Here is a 17,831-nt window from a genome sequence, read left to right as displayed (position 1 = left end):
GCTTGTAAATGGCTGCCTTCTTCCATTGTCTTCACATGGTCTTCCGTGTGTGTGTGTGTGTGTGTGTGTGTGTTTGTGTGTGTGTGTGTGTGTGTTTCCTTGTAAATATAACAGTCGTATTTGGTTAGGGCTCCCGCTAATGACTTAATTTTAACTTAACTCTTTAAAGATCCTCTCCAAATACTGCTTCCACAGTCTGAGAGTTGAAATCTTCAACACACGAATTTGGGGAAGGACATAATTCCATCTGTAACACTCCCTTCTTGATCTACCTCCCTCTCCCACAACTACCTTTCAACATGCACAGAGAATAACAAACGAATAAGCCATTTCTCTCAAGATCTGAATCCTGTGTGGGCAACTCAAAGCTCAATATAGAAATAAGATGATTTTTTATTTTTCCTTAAATGCATACAAAGATTCTATTTGGGAAAACTATCCGTTCCATGAATGCTTTAAGGGCAGGGACCTGACTTTTCTCCTTCGGTACTCAATATAGTACTCAGTACATGAGACGGATTAAGCCAGTTCTTCAGCTATCTCTCGGTGTATAACTGACTATCCCAAAACTTAGCAGCCTGAAACAACTACATTCCTGTATCTCCCAATTTTGTGGGTCAAGAATCTAGGCACAGCTCAGCTGAGGGGCTCATCCACCCCACACAGTATAGATGGGGCCACCTGATGCTGCTATTGAGCTGCTGATGGGGCTGGGTGTAAGATGGCTTCAGTCTCATGTCTTGATTCTTGGCAAAAACAAATGGGCAGCACACAGTACACGTATGTTGTTTATAATTATTCATGCGTCCTTTCAAAAGGTATAAACATGGACATGTTATGAAAGGAAATAATAACAAACTTTAGTTATCCAAAACTTCTTTTCAGGTTTGTATTTGGGTTTAGTTGTTGTCTCTGAGAGCTGATTTTTTTTAGTTAAAAACACTTTAGTCACTCAGTATGTTGGGCACTGAGCAACATTACAACATTTACCCTGGACCACTCCCCAACGGATGCTAACACAGTAAGATCAATGAGCAGGGTTTCTGTGGTGACCATTTTACAGTTGAGACAAGGGAGGCATAGAGAGACTGGGCTCTGCTCTACCTCACATTGCCAAGAAGGCTTTCGAAGAATTCAAGCCAGAGGGTAGAGCACACACCAACCACCACTCTATCAGGTCTTGGCCTTCATTACCATCCTGGGACACACGGAGACATTCCAGTCAACATGGTCTCAAAAAATTCCTATCTCCTAGCATGTGGAGCCTCTGTAAAGTCAGAACACAGCACGATACTCATGCGCTGGTGATAACACTGGTGTAGACACATGTACTGTGTGTTGCCCAATAGCATAATGATACAGCACTTAAAATTATATACAGTACAGAATACCTGACCACAATAGTCAGAGGTTATTTAAAGATTTGTGTATTTGCTACTAGACTTTCTATGCTTATTTTAGAGTGTGTACACCTTCTGTTGGTAAAAACAAACTTTACTGTAAAACAGCCTGCCGTGTTATGCCAGCAGCAGGCTCACACACCTCATGCTTGCTGCATCTCTTGACTGGATCAAGAGGCCACATGATAGGATTGACTGGCAGGATCTATGTGTGTACAAGAACACTCTGTGATGTCCACACTGTGACAAAGTCTCCTAACAACGCTCTGTGATGTCCACACTGTGACAAAGTCTCCTAATAGCACATTTATCAGGACAGATCCCTGTTGTTAAGCAATAGATGTGTTTATTCTTTAAATTTAAATATACAGGAAGAAACCAGGCATGGTAGGTTTTCCAAAAGATTTTATCAATATTAAAATATATTTTATTCTCCTCCAAAAAAAAGTCTTATCCAGTGACAAATTAAGAGAGAGGGGCTCTTACTGCAGGTCAGATTCTGTTGTTGGAAGGCTGTGCCATTGTAACCTCTGACCCTGTAGCTTTGTGATGTTGTGTGCTCTTAAACTTCATTCATAGAGAGGCATCTATTTACTTCTTCCTCAAGGAACTCTCAAAATGTCCATAATGTAGTGTAAGCAGAATCATTTTTTGCCTTTAAAACCAGTATTCATTAATTTTCATCATACACATGCTGACACCTGATCCAAAAAACAGATGTACTTATCAATGAAATGAGGTTAATTGCCACCTAAATCAAGTGACCTCTCCCCCTGCCCCCTTGACTGACACAGAAGCTCAATGCAGGACAAAGTTTTATTTTCATTGTGGTGCAGGATAAGGTGAAAAATGAAATATGTAACCCTAAATTGAAGGAAACCATGGCCTTAATGGAATCATTAGAGAAATTGTTCAAGAATGCTACATCCTTCCAGAAATAATAACCCTGTAATGTCAGCAAATTTGGAGTCAGCATGGGTTACCTGCTCCATACAGAGGGGCCTGGTCGTGTTCATTAGATCTGCCTCAGGCTTAGCCAAACTTGAGTACATGACCTTTAAGAATTTTTTAAAATTCATTAATCAATGTTCTTTGCCTGAATTGTGCTGGTTTTGCTTCTTTAACCTAGTATTTGTATCCTTTTTTAAGTTGGCCAATCCTGATACCCAAAGAAAATGAGAATTACAAGTAGAACAATTCTAGCTAATAATTAACAGAAGGTTCTTCCAGCTCAGTTACCATTGCCAAAGGTCAATAATAGTATTTTAAAAGGTCACCCAAAAAAGATGCTAATACTAGATAATCAGTGATAAGAAAATGACCATCGAAACCCTTAATTTGTATTTGACTTTATATTTTTCAAAATTACCTTAACACATTTTCTCTTTCAATCTTCCATATAACATTAAAAAGTCTGTTGTTTTTAATATATTAGAAACCAAGAACAATGGAAGAAAGTAAATGTTTCTCAGAAACTTTCAAAGAATCTCTGATTATCCTAAAAAAATTCACTAATACAATGTTTTTCTATGGTAATGTTTTCTTCAACTTTTATTTAAGATAATTATGAATAAGATTTATAATCCTTGACTTTAATCTCAAGTTTTTATTAACTTTGTTACAAAAAGAATCATTTAATTATGCAAATTATGATCATTTATTCTTCTTTTTGCTATTCAACTTCCCTTATTTTCTACAATTTCATGAAAATTAAATATAAAAAGCACATTTTTATTGTTATAAATATTCCTTTGTAAAATTATAAAGCATTCTAACATAAACTTTTCAAAAATTCAAAGTTGCCATCAGTTCTTGCACTCTTTTCTTTGAAAGATATCCTTTATGAGTTCTTTTAGCAATGTTCTGTCAAGAGCACTTTGGCTGTGGGTTGCATTGTGCTTACACAGAGAAGATGTTGAAATCGTAACCCCGTATCTCACAAGGTGACCTTGTTTGGATCTTCTTAAGTGAAGACGAGGTCATTGGAGTGGGCTCTACTCCAAAATGACTGCTCCTTACCCAAAAGGGACATCTGGACACTGAGACACACACAAATGTGCCTGTCAAGACACACAGCAGAACCCTGCATGGCGATGAGGGTGGGAGAGGTGCCTCTGCCCGCCACAGAGCACCTGCGGCTACCGGAAGCCAGGATGAAGGTACAGTGTCCTGGCACTTTTCAAGGGATGTGGTGCTGCCAGCACCTGGATTTCAGACTTCTGGGCTGCAGAATGGTGAGACAGTCTATTTCTGTTATCTTAAGCCTCCAATCTGTGATATTGTTTATGGCAGCCCAAAGAAATTACTATAGTCTTCTTAGTTGAACATGCTTCTGTTTATTTGCAACACCTCTTCTCTAGCTCTTGATTGATAGCTTAGGTAAGTAATATTTTTATCACTTTTCTCTGAGAATTTTGAATTTATTGCCCAATCATTTCCAGCCCTGTGCTGTAGCTCTTGGCATGTTCACTGTAGTTTTCCACGTGGATTTTTTTTGTCCTGCTCAGAATTCCTTCGCCCTTAATTAGAGAACGCATGTATTCCAATGAGTTTGCAAAATTAACACCTTTTATCTTTCCCCCTCATTTTTCTGTTTTCTGCCTCTGGAAACTGTATAAGATGAATATTAGACTCTTTTCTATTTATTTTCACATCATTTCACTTTTTCTATCTCTTCAACTCTTAGTGCTGCTGTCTCAGATTAACTCAGATCTGGCTCCCAGTTTGTCAAATCTCTGTTCAGATGATGTAATCTTCTCTAAGCTTCTGCAGAATGCAAAGCAAGGAAGGCGTCAAAGATTTCACAGCGGGATTGCCCCTGTGGCACCGAAGGTCAAGCCACTGCTTAGAATACCTGCGTCCCAGATGAGCACTGGTTTGAGTCCTACTGCTCCACTTTCGACCCAGCTCTCTGCTTGCTCATTTTGGAAGGCAGGGAAGATGATCCAAGTACTTGGGCCCCTGTCACACATTTGGAAGAACCTGACGGAGTTCTAGGCTCCTGGCTGCAACTTGTCCCAGTCCAGGCCATTACAGCTATTTGGGGAGTGTACTGTGGGTGAAAGATCTCTCTCTCTTTCTCTGTCTCTCTCTCTTTTCTCTCTCCCTGCCTCCCTCCCTCCCCATCTATCTCTCTCTGCTGCTCTACCTTTCTAATAAGCAGATCTTTTAATAAATAAAGTTTATGGAAAATATATATTATGAAAAAACTATGTATTGATTTAAAAATGTTTTTGCACCAAAAAAATCCTAATCTTTTATTTCTATTTTTCTATGAATTTTTGAAGGGCTCTCATATATCTTTTAAATTTTTAATTTCAGCTACTGTATTTTTCTGTTACAGGAATTCTATCATAGAATGTCAGGGGAAAATACAGTTTTGAAAGTCCTTAAGGACAGGTTTCTTGTTATTTCTCTGTCTCATAGAGATTTTTATATCTAATGGTTAGATTTTTTTTATCTAGTCTACCCCTTTTAAACACATTTCTTGAATTTTTATTTATTTAATTATTTTCATTTATCTGAAAGGCAGAGAGACAGAGAAATAAAAGAGAGGAGAAAGAGAGAGAGACAGAGACAGAGAGAGAGAATCATCACTGGTTCACCTCCAAATGTCCACAACAGCTGAGGCTGTGTCAGGTCAAAGCCAGGAGCCTAGAACTCCTTCTGGGAGCAAAATTTGAAAAAAAAAAATGGGTTTTTGATCCTGATTCTCATATAATGGTGGACCAAGATAACATGAACATTTAACAGTCAGAAAAGTCCAAAGGCATATGGGGGCAGGAGCGGGGGGGGGGGGGGTATTTCTTCCCAAAGAGCTAAACCTACTGGCCATTAGTGAATATTATCCATGAAAAAGGCACTGTTCCAGTTGAGATATTTCTAGGGCAAATGTCAGAAAACACATACATTTCTAATAGGAACCCTAAGGAATTATTCAAAAAATACAAACAAAATACTCAAAATTAATGAACCTACTTTTAGAGTCCAGAGCAGAATTTGATTTTATATGATTCTTAAAGTGACTTAAATAAGGGAGCTGTTATTCCATCATTCTACATGAGGTGACCAAGGCTCAACTTGTCAATTACCTCATTGTATTTTACCAACTCTATATTGCAATACAGGAGGACTCATGTTAAGATATGGAATTTTTTGAGACAAGATTAAAAAAAAAAAAACCCACATCCAGAGGTGGTACTATGGTCTGGAGTAACACTTTGTGTCTTACCCATGTATCTGTTGCCTCACTCAGGAGTCTTAAAACCCTAGAAGCAATCATTTCACTTAACTTTCAATGTTCCTCCCCTGGCCCATGCCAAAGGTAAACAATTCATCATGCTATTTATATTATCGTCCCCTCATTGCAAGGTCCATTGGCAATGTAGCTTTGCAAGTGTGTAGTCCTTTTTTCTTCAGACCCAGTACTTATAATTAGCACTTGTCCTTTCATCTGGGTCATGCCTTCTCAATTCTCAAGTTTTGTAAAGGAATGGATGAACAAGTCGCTCCAGTTAGCACTTGGAAGAAGCCCTGCAGTCTCCAATAATTTTAGGGAATCCAATGTCCCCCATTCATGGAATAAGAATTAATGAACCTGTCTTAAATTTGCATTTTAAACATATTGAAATAAATATCTTAAAAGTCTCTGTATCAATTGCATACTCAGAGCAGTTATGTGTTTCTATGAGCATATCCCTATTCTTACAAAAGTGCATTGCGGCAAAGCATGCGCTTTTAACAGTCAGTCTCCCCCAAACAGTCCACAGAGTGACTGGCAGGCAGAATTGCACAGTTAGTAAGCAAACTTGATGTGATTGGGTAGAGCCCAATGGAATGAGCAGGACTCTGAACAACAGCATTTTTACTCTGAAAGCAAAAAGCCTCAGATGACTTCTCTTTCCTGTCAAATTCTGGATGTTTTGGTGATTTTCTTGTTTTCATTTGGTCATGAATTTTGTACTTTTCTCATATACACTGAATGTGAAATAGCCTAGTGTATTTCTTTGGGGATCCAGGATTTTTCTAGGTGATACCAAGGGATAGATGTAATTCAGTGACATTTTGTCAGGCTGTTAAAGAATAAATTTTCCTTGACTGTAGCAGAAGGTAATTATTTTTTGTTTATTTGTTTGTTTCTGACACAGGGGAAAAATTGGGGGGGGTTGTTATTTCAACTATTCCAAGACAATTTTTGTTCCATCTGAAGGAAGGGAAAATTGATTTTATTGGAAGAACTGCTGGTCCTTGATTTTCCCTGCAGACTTGATTCAATTCTGAACACTGAACATTCTTGTGATTCCAGTCCCTTATCAATTCTGCTCCATGTCTGAGGATGTCCTTGGGGTACATCTTCAGCCCTGAGCCCTCCTAGCATTTTTTCTGTAGTATCTGCAGCACAGTACCATTATTCAACAGCTTCTTTGGAAGATCTTCCACAAAGCAAAACTCTCAATAGATGGGATTCCCACTCCAGTGGGGGGAGCCAAGAGAATGGACATCTAAGCAAATAATTACAATGAGAAAAACACTTTATATTGCCTTTGTATGTGAGACACTTATTTATGCACAAGGCTCTACAAAACAGGCTCTTTGAATATATTTTGGTAGCTTAGCTCCATGCTTTAAACATCTCAGTACTTGATTAAAATGCATAAAAAGAAGAATGTACTTAACAATTAGGTGCTGATTGGACCCTTTTTTAAAACCGTTAACTACATTCTCAGCTGCTGCCGCCACATTACTGGAATTTCTCCCAGGTAAATGGTGAGAATCGAGACTTCTGTTCAGGGACTGCGCTATGCCTGGTGCCTAGCTGGCACCTGTCCCCATCTTCTGCTTCTGGCTGTCAGTGGCTCCCCCAGGGGAAAAGTCATCTCTACAACCAGCCTGGACCCACACCCCTCACATAAACCCCATGCTTCTTAACAAGGCCTTTGGGATCACTTATTGGAGAAAGAAAATCGTTAACCTACATTGTTCTCAACCAAAGGTTAATTTGAAAATTGTCTGAAATATAAGCATTTATCTATTAATTAAAAGAAAAGTCCAGTGGGTAAGAATTTATGGGCTTCACTACCGAAGAGCTAGCATAATTATAAAAATAATAATAAAAGAAGATTCTAAATTTTTATTACATATTGACATGGCACACTTCGGTGCATTTACATTTCCTCCATGTTTCTTGAAAGCAGGCATCATTATTCCCATTTTAAATGAGCCAACTGAGACTGGCTTGGTTCCTTCATGAATCTTGTCAGCCCAGGAAGAATTCATTCCTACAAGAAGTTTAAGTTCCAGTGTTAGGGCCGGCGCTGTGATGCAGTGGGTTAACACGCTGGCCTTAAGTGCCGGCATCCCTTAAAGGCGCCGGTTCAAGTCCCGGCTGTTCCACTTCCGATCCAGCTCTCTGCTATGGCCTGGGAAAGCAGTGGAAGATGGTCCAAGTCCTTGGGCCCCTTCACCTGCATGGGAGACCTGGAAGAAGCTCCTGGCTCCTGGCTTCAGATAGGTACAGCTCCAGCTGTTGCGGCCAATTGGGTAGTGAACCATCGGATGGAAGACCTCTCTCTCTCTCTCTCTCTCTCTCTCTCTCTGCCTCTCCTCTCTCTGTGTAACTCTAATTTCAAATTAATAAAAAAAAAAAAAAGCCCAGTGTTAAGAAGACTTTTGGTGTCACTACCACCATGGCTACCATGTTTCCAAACCATGTCTGAAGCTGGCTGTGGATATATGGTTTAGATTTAAGCTGTGAAATTCTCTAAATATTTATTTAGGACATGGCTGCCAACAACAAATAGTTTTTAATTGTTTGACCCCTGTCCACTCCCAAATAGCAACGTGTTCAGCAGAAATTTAGCACTTGTTTTTCAGAGATGGATGTGGCTTTTACGGACCCTATTTTTTCACATTTTTTTTTTTTGCAGTTCACTTCAGAATCATTAGTTAAAAAATGAAAAAAAAGTTAAAAAAATTTTAAAGGGAGCTATGATGCTCAAGTATATTAGCCAAAAGTGAACAGGGTGGAAAACAAATGTTGAAAATTAAATTTCTTCTCGAATTTTGGAAGTTAATATGGCATCATAGGTTTGCTGTGTATAGATCAACTTTACAGAATGTTTCATTTTTATAGCTACACTTTTAACTCAAAAATTTTTCAGCTGGTCATTCAGTATCCAGAATAAATGCATTGCACCATATGAAGAATATATTTAAATGAAGAGGATATTGCCACCTTTAATGAAATACCACATAAAAAGATTAATCAAAAGGATACCTTTTAACATAAGGCCTAAGGGGGCATGAGGAAAGAAATCAGATTCCTTATTTTAGAAAAAAATATTTTCTACTTGAATATGACCCTGGAATATCTCTTTTGACATATAATATTTAGTAATGCAAATGAATAATGGAAAAGGCAATTCTGTGTGAGCAGTCCATGCCCATGTCCACCACCAATGCATCAACACAAAACAAAGGGTCTGAGACTTATGCAGACCCCTTTCGTTAGTTCAGGTTGGAGTTCCATAGGAGATAATCTCTCCAGAGCTGACATTCTTCAAGAAACTAAGGCTCCTTGCTCTATTTCCATAACCTAATCAGCACCCTCTGATCCCTGCTCTTGGTGCTGCACCCAGGATCATTCTGCCCTTACTGCTTCCTCTCCATCACTGTCCACTCCAGAAATCTCTTGCATGGTCCACCACACTCCACTATGTGCATCAGAGATATTTCATAGGGCCTCTCCAATTTTGCTTCTTACCTAAAGCTTGATTCTCACTTAAAATCAGGGTCCTTGGCTACTTTTACATGTACACACGCATCACATACCAAATAAACACATCAATGATCCCTAGTCTTGCAAATTCTAAAAAAGGGAGGAACTAGATCAAAAACCTAGGAGCTGTCTTTGTAGTCAGCAAATTAAGCCACTGCTTCTGATACCAGCATCCCATATCTAAGTGCAGGTTCCACTCCTGGTTGCTCTACTTCTGATCCAGCTCCCTGCTAATGCTCCTGGAAAAGCAACAGAAGATGGTCCAAGTGTTTGGGACCATGCCACCTATGTGGGAGACTTGGATGGAGTTCCTGGCTCCTGGCTTTGGCCTGGCTCAGACTTGGCCATTGAACCATTTGAGAGTTGAACCAACACATGGAAGAACTCTCTCTGTGTCTTTATCACTCTGCCTTTCAAATACATAAAATAAATCTTTAAAAAGGGAATCTATAATATGTCCTTGATAAATATGAATGACATTTCCAGTCTGCACAATGCTTTGCACTTAACAGGTTTCAGCAGACATTTATTGTGTGCATTAAGAATGCATGCATGGGGGCCGGTGCTGTGGCACAGCAGGTTAAAGCCCTGGACTGAAGCACCGGAATCCCATATGGGCACCCGTTCTAGTCCCGGCTGCTCCTCTTCTGATCCAGCTCTCTGTTATGGCTTGGGAAAGCAGTGGAAGATGGCCCAAGTCCTTGGGCTCCTGCACCCACATGGGAGAACTGGAGGAAGCTCCTGGCTCCTGGCTTCAGATCGGCACAGCTCTGGCCATTGCGGCCATTTGGGGAGTGAACCAGTGGATGGAAGACCTTTCTCTCTGTCTCTACCTCTCTCTGTAACTCTGTCTTTCAAATAAATAAAATAAATATTTTAAAAAATGCATGCATGAATGAAATCTTTTCTGTTTACTGCACAAAGTTAATCATTTCAAGTTACACAGGTAGAGATGAAAGGTAGATAGCTAGGGAGAGCAAAGAAACTAAATAAAAGAAAGTCATGTGTGCACACAACACAAAGGATCAGCTTACCACGTAAAGGCTTTCATGGAAATACAGCCCCACATCATAGAAGTTTCCACCATGCCTTACTGGACGTGTTCTCGTCTTCAGCTGCTCTGTTTGCCACCAAGGCAAGACACAGCCCCCTGGTCGACCAAGCAAGGATGCTCTAAGGAGGTAAAAGCCTTGGGGAGCCTTGTTCTTGAGGCCCCTGATGCATTTGATCCTTATTTGGAGAGGCTGTGGCGGCTGAGACTGCTCAACCTATGTAAAAGGCAGAGTTCTTGAATTATGCAGGAACTGGGCAAAACCACACAATTAGCAACAATGGGTCTCTCAGAGGGGAAAAAATGCAGATAATTATTTTTACTTAACCTGTAATTGTCAGGTATTAGCAATGATTAGCAATGATAACAGACAAGGACACGGGACTTACAATTAAGGGGTCAAAAGGCAAACCTACCGATGATGGAAGGGAAAGTTTAGCCAATTTTTAAACATGGTATGTTAATGATCTGTGACATCAGAAACCATTCATCTCTTATAATAAGATAGAATTAGCAGGAAACCAACATTTGTAAAAACCACACAGCATGACTTCTAAGATATAGGGGTTGGGTGAACATGGTAGTAAGCTTCAGACTGGGAGTTTGAAAGCAGACAGCCATGACCTACCACACTGATCATGGACCCTAATGTCATGCTGACAAGAGCAGACTAACAATCCACACTAACTCGCCATTGAATGGACTATCTCCCTACTTTCAACATATCAACTTACTCCCTAGGCTTCCAATGAGAGTCAAAATATAAGGGAGGGAGGGAAACACTTGTGTAGGCTTTACCCTAAAACTTAGCACAAATTGCTTCATACTGAAAGACATGATTGAAGAATATTTAAGAGGACGTTTGAATTCCCTTCTCCATATAAAGATAAGAGTAGACCATTTTCATTCTTAGTAGGTGCTGACAAGTTATTGCAAACTGATAAGATTTTAACGGACTATTGTTTCAGATTAAACAAGATTTATTGATAACTCAAATGTCAGTCATGTTTCTATACTCACAAGTTCCTAATAGTTTTCAGAATAATTTGACCTTGAACAATCTTCTGTTACATTTTGCTTTAAGGCAAAATAATGTTATTGGGCTGGATGTATGGCCTAGTAGTGAAGATACTGGTTAAGACTCTCAAATTCTACATCGGAACACCTGGGTTCTCTACTTGACTCTGACTCCAGACTCCACCTTCCTGCCAAGGCAGACCCTGGGAAACAGCACTGATGATTCAAGGATTGGGTTCCTGCCAATCACAGAGGATACCTGCACTGAGTTCCTAGTGCCAGGTTCCAGGAGTTTTTATCCCCAGCTGGTAGAGGCATTTGGCGAGTGAACCAATGAATGGGAGTACTTTTGTATCACTCTGTCTACTTTTGTGCATGTGTGTGTGTGTTTGTTTGCATGTGTCCCTCTTTGTCTCTGCCTCTCAAATAAATATATATTTTTATGTTTTTAAAGATACATTTTATTTATTTGAAAGATAGAGTTACAGAAAGAGGTAGAGACAGACAGAGATGGAGAGGGCTTCCATCCACTGGTTCACTCCACAAACGGCCACAACGGCTAGAACTGAGAGGATCCAAAGCCAAGAGCCAGGAGACTCCCCCAAGTCTCCCACGTGGGTGCAGGGATCCAAGCACTTGGGCCATCCTCCACTGCTTTGCCAGGCCATTAGCAGGGAGCTTGATCAGAAGTGGAGCAGCCAGGACTCAAACCAGTGCCCATATAGGATGCCAGCAATGCAGGCTGGGGCTTTAACCTGCTGTGCCACAGTCCCAGCACCCTCAAATATTTTTTAAAATGTCATCTTTGTAGACAAGTTGTTCCCTTGGATATCTGAAGTAGTAGTACCACCAGTTAATACGTAGCCAACAATAAGCATATTTTAATCCTGCCTAGACTTTACTTTGTGGGAGAAAATATATATTTCCATGTAGATTGTGTGCTTCTGGAATTAAGTCACAGTTAAATAAACAGTGAAAGTTGTTCCAATTCTTTTGTTTTTTTTTTTTCACACAAGTCATACTTAAAAGCTAATTGGAATAACAATTATTTTTGGTTTAATTAGAAAACCTTAATTAACAATAAAGACTTAACCTTAATATTTTGGTTTCCAAAAATATTTTAAAAATTAACACCATGTGAATAAATAAGACAATCTTTTTAAACCTCAAGGCAGGATTACTGATGCAGACAGACAGAGTTATTAAACACATTCTAAATTAAACGCCTCTATGAATTTTATACTGAAATATATTGTGATAGTTTTGCATGCCAAATGTGACATTTTGTGTTTTAGATTCATCTTCTGTAGTAATTTTGGAAATGTCATACAAACAAAGATTTTGTCATTTACCAATGGAATTACTATGCATGGCCGCTTAGCCATCTCTTTGCTGGCTCCTGAGCTTGTTTCAAGTCAGCAAGCCATAAAAAATCTTTATCTCTCTGAAACACAGCAATTTGGAAGATAATCGAATGGTGACTAGGGGGCAGAAATGCCAGTCTGAGGAATTATACCACAATCTCTCTTGCATTTACAACCTTCCTCAAAGCGAGTGTCAGACAAGTAGGAGAAAGAGATAGAAGATTCATCAAATCTCAAGGCTTGTCTCATTTGCATGGTGGCAGGCCTGCTTCATTGTCTAGCAGGGACTGGTTTGGTCCCACTGCTACCCCATTTTAAGAAATTCCAGTGGCTTCACTGTTGAGAGTATTTAGCCATTCTATTTTGACATAGAATTTTCACCAAAAATGTTTATGAAGACCTATCAAAACTCTGTGTCTCTAGTCTTACAGGAAAAAATCTTAACAGGCGACTGAGTCAACACCGTTGATCTAATCATTTAACATTTGGCCTCGGAAGAAAAGCGAATAGCAAGAGCCTCACCTTCCAGCAGGGTCCTGATGCTCCCTTCGAATCATCCGTTACAACTGTAAGGCCACCAAGCTTGAGGACTCTGTCCTTTTTACAAACATTCGGACTTGTAATGTATGGTTGACTTGGAGTTCTACAGTAGGTATAAGAAAGAGGGAAGAAAAAAGAAAGAGAAATTGACAATGGAGTATAAAGGAAAGGTTTACCTTTGTAATCACAGCACAATTTGACATTTTCCTGAAACATTTTGCTAGAGTACATAAGAATTAGACAAACAATACATTGTAGAAATTGCTTTTCATGAGTGGTTTTGAAAGCATGGCCCCATCAAATATAAAATTCACCATATTAGCTACTGAACAACCAATAATTAAAACCTCACTTATTTCAGAAATCACCAGTAGATCAAGTAGTTGTATGTTAGTATTGGTGGGGATTTGTTCCAGGACATCCTACATCCCCAAAGAAACCAAAATGCAGCCGCGTTCGAGCCCTTTATACAAAGTGGCTTAGGTTGTGTTATAACCTAACTCACATCCACTTGTACTCTCTCAGTCATCTCTAGCTTACTTATAATACCTCTTATGATGTAAATACTCTGGAAATCGTAGGGTTTTTTTTTTTTTTTTTGACAGGCAGAGTGGACAGTGAGAGAGAGAGACAGAGAGAAAGGTCTTCCTTTTCCGTTGGTTCACCCGCAATGGCCGCTGTGGCCGGCGCGCCACGCTCATCTGAAGCCAGGAGCCAGGTGCTTCTCCTGGTCTCCCATGGGGTGCAGGGCCCAAGCACTTGGGCCATCTTCCACTGCACTCCCGGGCCACAGCAGAGAGCTGGACAGTTTGTAAACTCTTTGTTTCAGGAAGCAGGACAATAAATACACTCTGTACATGATCAGTAGAGACCATGACGATAGGCCTAACTATTTTCCATTGTGGCTGTCCTGGACCTGTGGATTCAGTACTCAGAGACGCAGAAAATGAACACAGTATTCCATAAGACTTTCTGCCACTTCATTTCCTATCCCTTTTGCCTTTGATCTTATAAATAGGTAGGGAAACATGGAGGAAAAATCATTTAAATAGATGAATTGCTGACTCAACATAAGCTTTTTGTGTTTTAGTGCAATGGTCAGAGATCAATATCTGTTTCTACCCTCACCATGTTCCCTAGGCTCTTTCCTTCCTATTAACATTTACTCACTTCATTCATGGTTATTGTTGACTCCTTTATTTTTATTTTCATTTTAAGCCCTCAAACCCTGACAGTTGCTGCCTGATTTCTCAAATTCATCTGGATTAAGAAGGGTCTTCTATCTCCCTTCTCCTAACTTAAGCTGAATTCCATCAGCAGGGCCATCTGTGACAATGACTTACCCTCTCCGGAACAGCCTTTCAGGGTCTCGCTGTTGATTTAGTTTCCTGTGATACAAATGATTTTCCTTAATTTGGTTGGAGCTACATTGACATAAAGGTTCATTAGGACACCCATTTGCTGGCAATTCAATCTCAAATTAAATACACTTTGTTGTAAATGTTATTACTTTTAAACTACTGTATCTATTGTCTTTAATGGCCCTATTATACAGTTATGAAGGTAAACAGATTTCATTAGTAAACATCAAACAGTATATGCTACCCACAGGACATGATTTCCTCAGTTTCCTGCTTTGTTCAGTTGGCAAGAATTTTAAGGCTCTCAGAAATATCCTAAAAACATAACCTAAATAATTAGGTACATGATACATAACTTAAATAATCCTAAAAACAAAACCTAAATAATTAGACACTAAATTCAGGATTATAATCCTAAAAGAGAAAAAAAAAAAAAAAACAACCATGACTCCCAGTTGCAACCCCAATTTTTTTAGTAATTATATGATCTCTAAAAGCACTTTCATTAAAGTTAAAGAGCAGCACAGTGACATGAAAACCCTTGAACACAGCTTTAACAGGACACCAGACACCCAGCGATGAATCCGCGCGTTTCTATCTTTTTGGAACAGTCACATTCTATGTCAAGAGCCAGAACCTGACATCAAGTCACTTTTGAATTACATCTTAAACTTGCCATTATTCTTATTTTCCCCCTTAGAGAGTACGTACTAATTCTGTGATTGCACAGACTGAGCATCCCTAGTCTAAAAATCCAAAATGGGAAATTCTACAAAATTTGAAACTTTCTGCGCACCCACATGATGCCATCAGTAGAAAATTCTATATTTGAAATTAAAATGGGTCAAAACACAGGCACACTGAAAGTCTCCATGTTATGTGTATATGGTATAGCAGGGATCTTCAAAAGTTCATGGGAAACTTGAATAATGGATAAAACTAAGTACTAATTTAAAATTTTTGCAACAAAATAAGCTTATCTTAAAGTACTCCCATTTAGGAAAGATAAATTAACTTTGTGTTTAGAATTGGGTGCCATCTCCACAATATTATTTATAAACACATTTTTTTTTTTTTTGGACAGGCAGAGTGGACAGTGAGAGAGAGAAACAGAGAGAAAGGTCTTCCTTTGCCGTTGGTTCACCTTCCAATGGCCGCCACGGCAGGCACGCTGCGCCGATCCGAAGCCAGGAGCCAGGTGCTTATCCTGGTCTCCCATGGGGTTCAGGGCCCAAGCACTTGGGCCATCCTCCACTGCACTCCCGGGCCACAGCAGAGAGCTGGCCTGGAAGAGGGGCAACCGGAACAGAATCCTGCACCCCGACCGGGACTAGAACCCCGTGTGCCGGCGCCGCAAGGTAGAGGATTAGCCTATTGAGCCACGGCACCGGCCTATAAACACATTTTTTAAAACCTGAAAATATCCAAAAAAGAGAATACTTCTGGTCCCAAAAATTTCAGATCATGGATTTCAACTCATTAGCCCATAGTCCATTGGTAAAGTATTGGTTTCTACACTTCATACTGTAGTTATTAGACGTATTTTATTGATTACAGAAAGAGACTGATGTGGTAATTATTATTTTGTAACCTAGATTTTCCATTTTGTAGTTTGTGGGTATTTTTTATGACATTAAATTTTTTGTGTGCTACAGCATAATTTTTAGATATTGCCTAGTATTTAATTCTATGGGCCTACCATAATTTATTTAAGTGATCCCTTATTGCTTGATACTTACATTAGTTCCTATTTTCATTATTATAAGTTATCCTATAATTAACTTTCTCACATTTAAAGTCTGGGAAACGTTCCTAGTCATTTTCATAGAAAGTCCTATCATTAGAAACACTGGACATGGGGAGGCCTGCTATTCTACACTTAACTGACCACTACTTTGAGTGTTGAAATGACACCTTCATAATATATGATACTGTCTGCACAGCCTAGTCCCTCAGGCACTGGTATGCACAAGAAGACAAGACTCAGTCCACTCGGTATCTTTTTGTACTGCTAGTAGGATTCAATGACGATGAGTAAGCAACCTTGCTATACAATAGACTCCTCCAACTCGGCAAGATTAACATTTTAGATCAAATAATTCTTTCCTGTGGGGGCTGCATGGTGCATGGTAGAACACTGGGCAGGATCCCTGGTCTCTGCCCACTATACACCGCTACACCTAGACCCAGCTGAGACTATTGAAAATGTCTATTGCCAAATATTCCTTGCAGGCCAAAGTGATCCTTGTTGGGGACCACTGCTGTTGGGATAACTGGTGTCTACTGAGTGCTCAGCATATTCAAGGGACTCTTTCAAATGTACTATATTTCTTAACTAATTTCACTCTTTAACTAATTTAACTTTGTGTTTAGAATTGGGTTCCATCCCCAGGATATTATTTATAAGCAAATTTTTGTATTATTAGTATTATTATATTATCTCTGCTTAACTGATGAGAAATGTATTGTTAGTATTATCTCTGCTTAACTGATGAGAAACCAAGGCTGAGGAGCATTGGCTGTGCTGCTCAAGGTCATAGTCAGAAGGCCACAGCTGAACATTCGAAGTGAAATCATCCAACTTGAGAACTTCTGGTGATCCTTCCCGGATATCAATGCACCCCGGAGACGAGGGAGCAGCAATGCCATATCTGAATCTCAGACGTCCTTACACTGGACCAGGGATTCAGATATTATCTAAGAGATCCCTAAGATATGGCTCCCAGCTATACTATCACGGCTATAATTCCCCCTCTGCAGACATCATATATAAAGAAAAAGGCACAGATATATTCCAGTATGAAATGGGGTGATTGTTCCCAAAATTGTTACCTTAGTGTAAATCAAATTGGGCAGCAGTGGGGATGGGGGTGTTCATTCACCTATATTTGGCCCATATTTAATTGAGAGCAAAACACACATGCACACACAAATAAGATGCATTCAGTCTATCATCAAGGAACATACTTTCCAAAAGTCCCATCAGTCTTTAACTGTGACGTAGAAATGAGTCCTTCCCCTTCAAATTTCAAATCCTGCATGAAAGAAAATAGAGGTAAGATACAATCGGTGCAAAAACACATTTGCAACATTTATGTAAAAACTGTTTTTTCTAAGACCAAGATATACTGATACAAAAATGTTAAGTTTGTCATAGATAAATAAGACCTGGGGTTTACCCATCATATTATGGTGCCCAACTTTCCTCACTTGATTAGCTCCTTGTTGACCAAGAAGGTGGAGTAGAAAGTAAACCATATAACAAAAGGAAGGGGAGAAACACATTGAGAATACCAGTAGGCTTTCTTTGTCTCTTCCAAT

At 39.4% G+C, this 17,831-nt stretch overlaps 1 protein-coding gene across 1 annotated transcript in view; it reads right to left on the bottom strand.

The window, feature by feature from the left end:
- The window catches only part of LOC100356714 (uncharacterized), a 322,021-nt gene that overhangs the window by 220,455 nt on the left and 83,735 nt on the right, over positions 1 to 17,831 (bottom strand). The window contains exons 7-9 of the mRNA XM_089333567.1: positions 17,478 to 17,545; positions 13,132 to 13,252; positions 10,212 to 10,445 (exon numbers count right to left, since the gene is read on the bottom strand). Of these exons, the coding sequence (XP_089189693.1) occupies positions 10,212 to 10,445; positions 13,132 to 13,252; positions 17,478 to 17,545 (423 nt within the window). The remainder of the gene's footprint in view (positions 1 to 10,211; positions 10,446 to 13,131; positions 13,253 to 17,477; positions 17,546 to 17,831) is intronic.

Source organism: Oryctolagus cuniculus, chromosome 5 (assembly GCF_051225735.1).
Source record: "Oryctolagus cuniculus isolate XC-2025 breed Fujian yellow rabbit chromosome 5, ASM5122573v1, whole genome shotgun sequence".
In the NCBI taxonomy this organism is placed as follows: domain Eukaryota; kingdom Metazoa; phylum Chordata; class Mammalia; order Lagomorpha; family Leporidae; genus Oryctolagus; species Oryctolagus cuniculus.
Note: the sequence above shows the minus strand (reverse complement) of the source record. Positions and strands in the feature narration are given on the sequence as shown.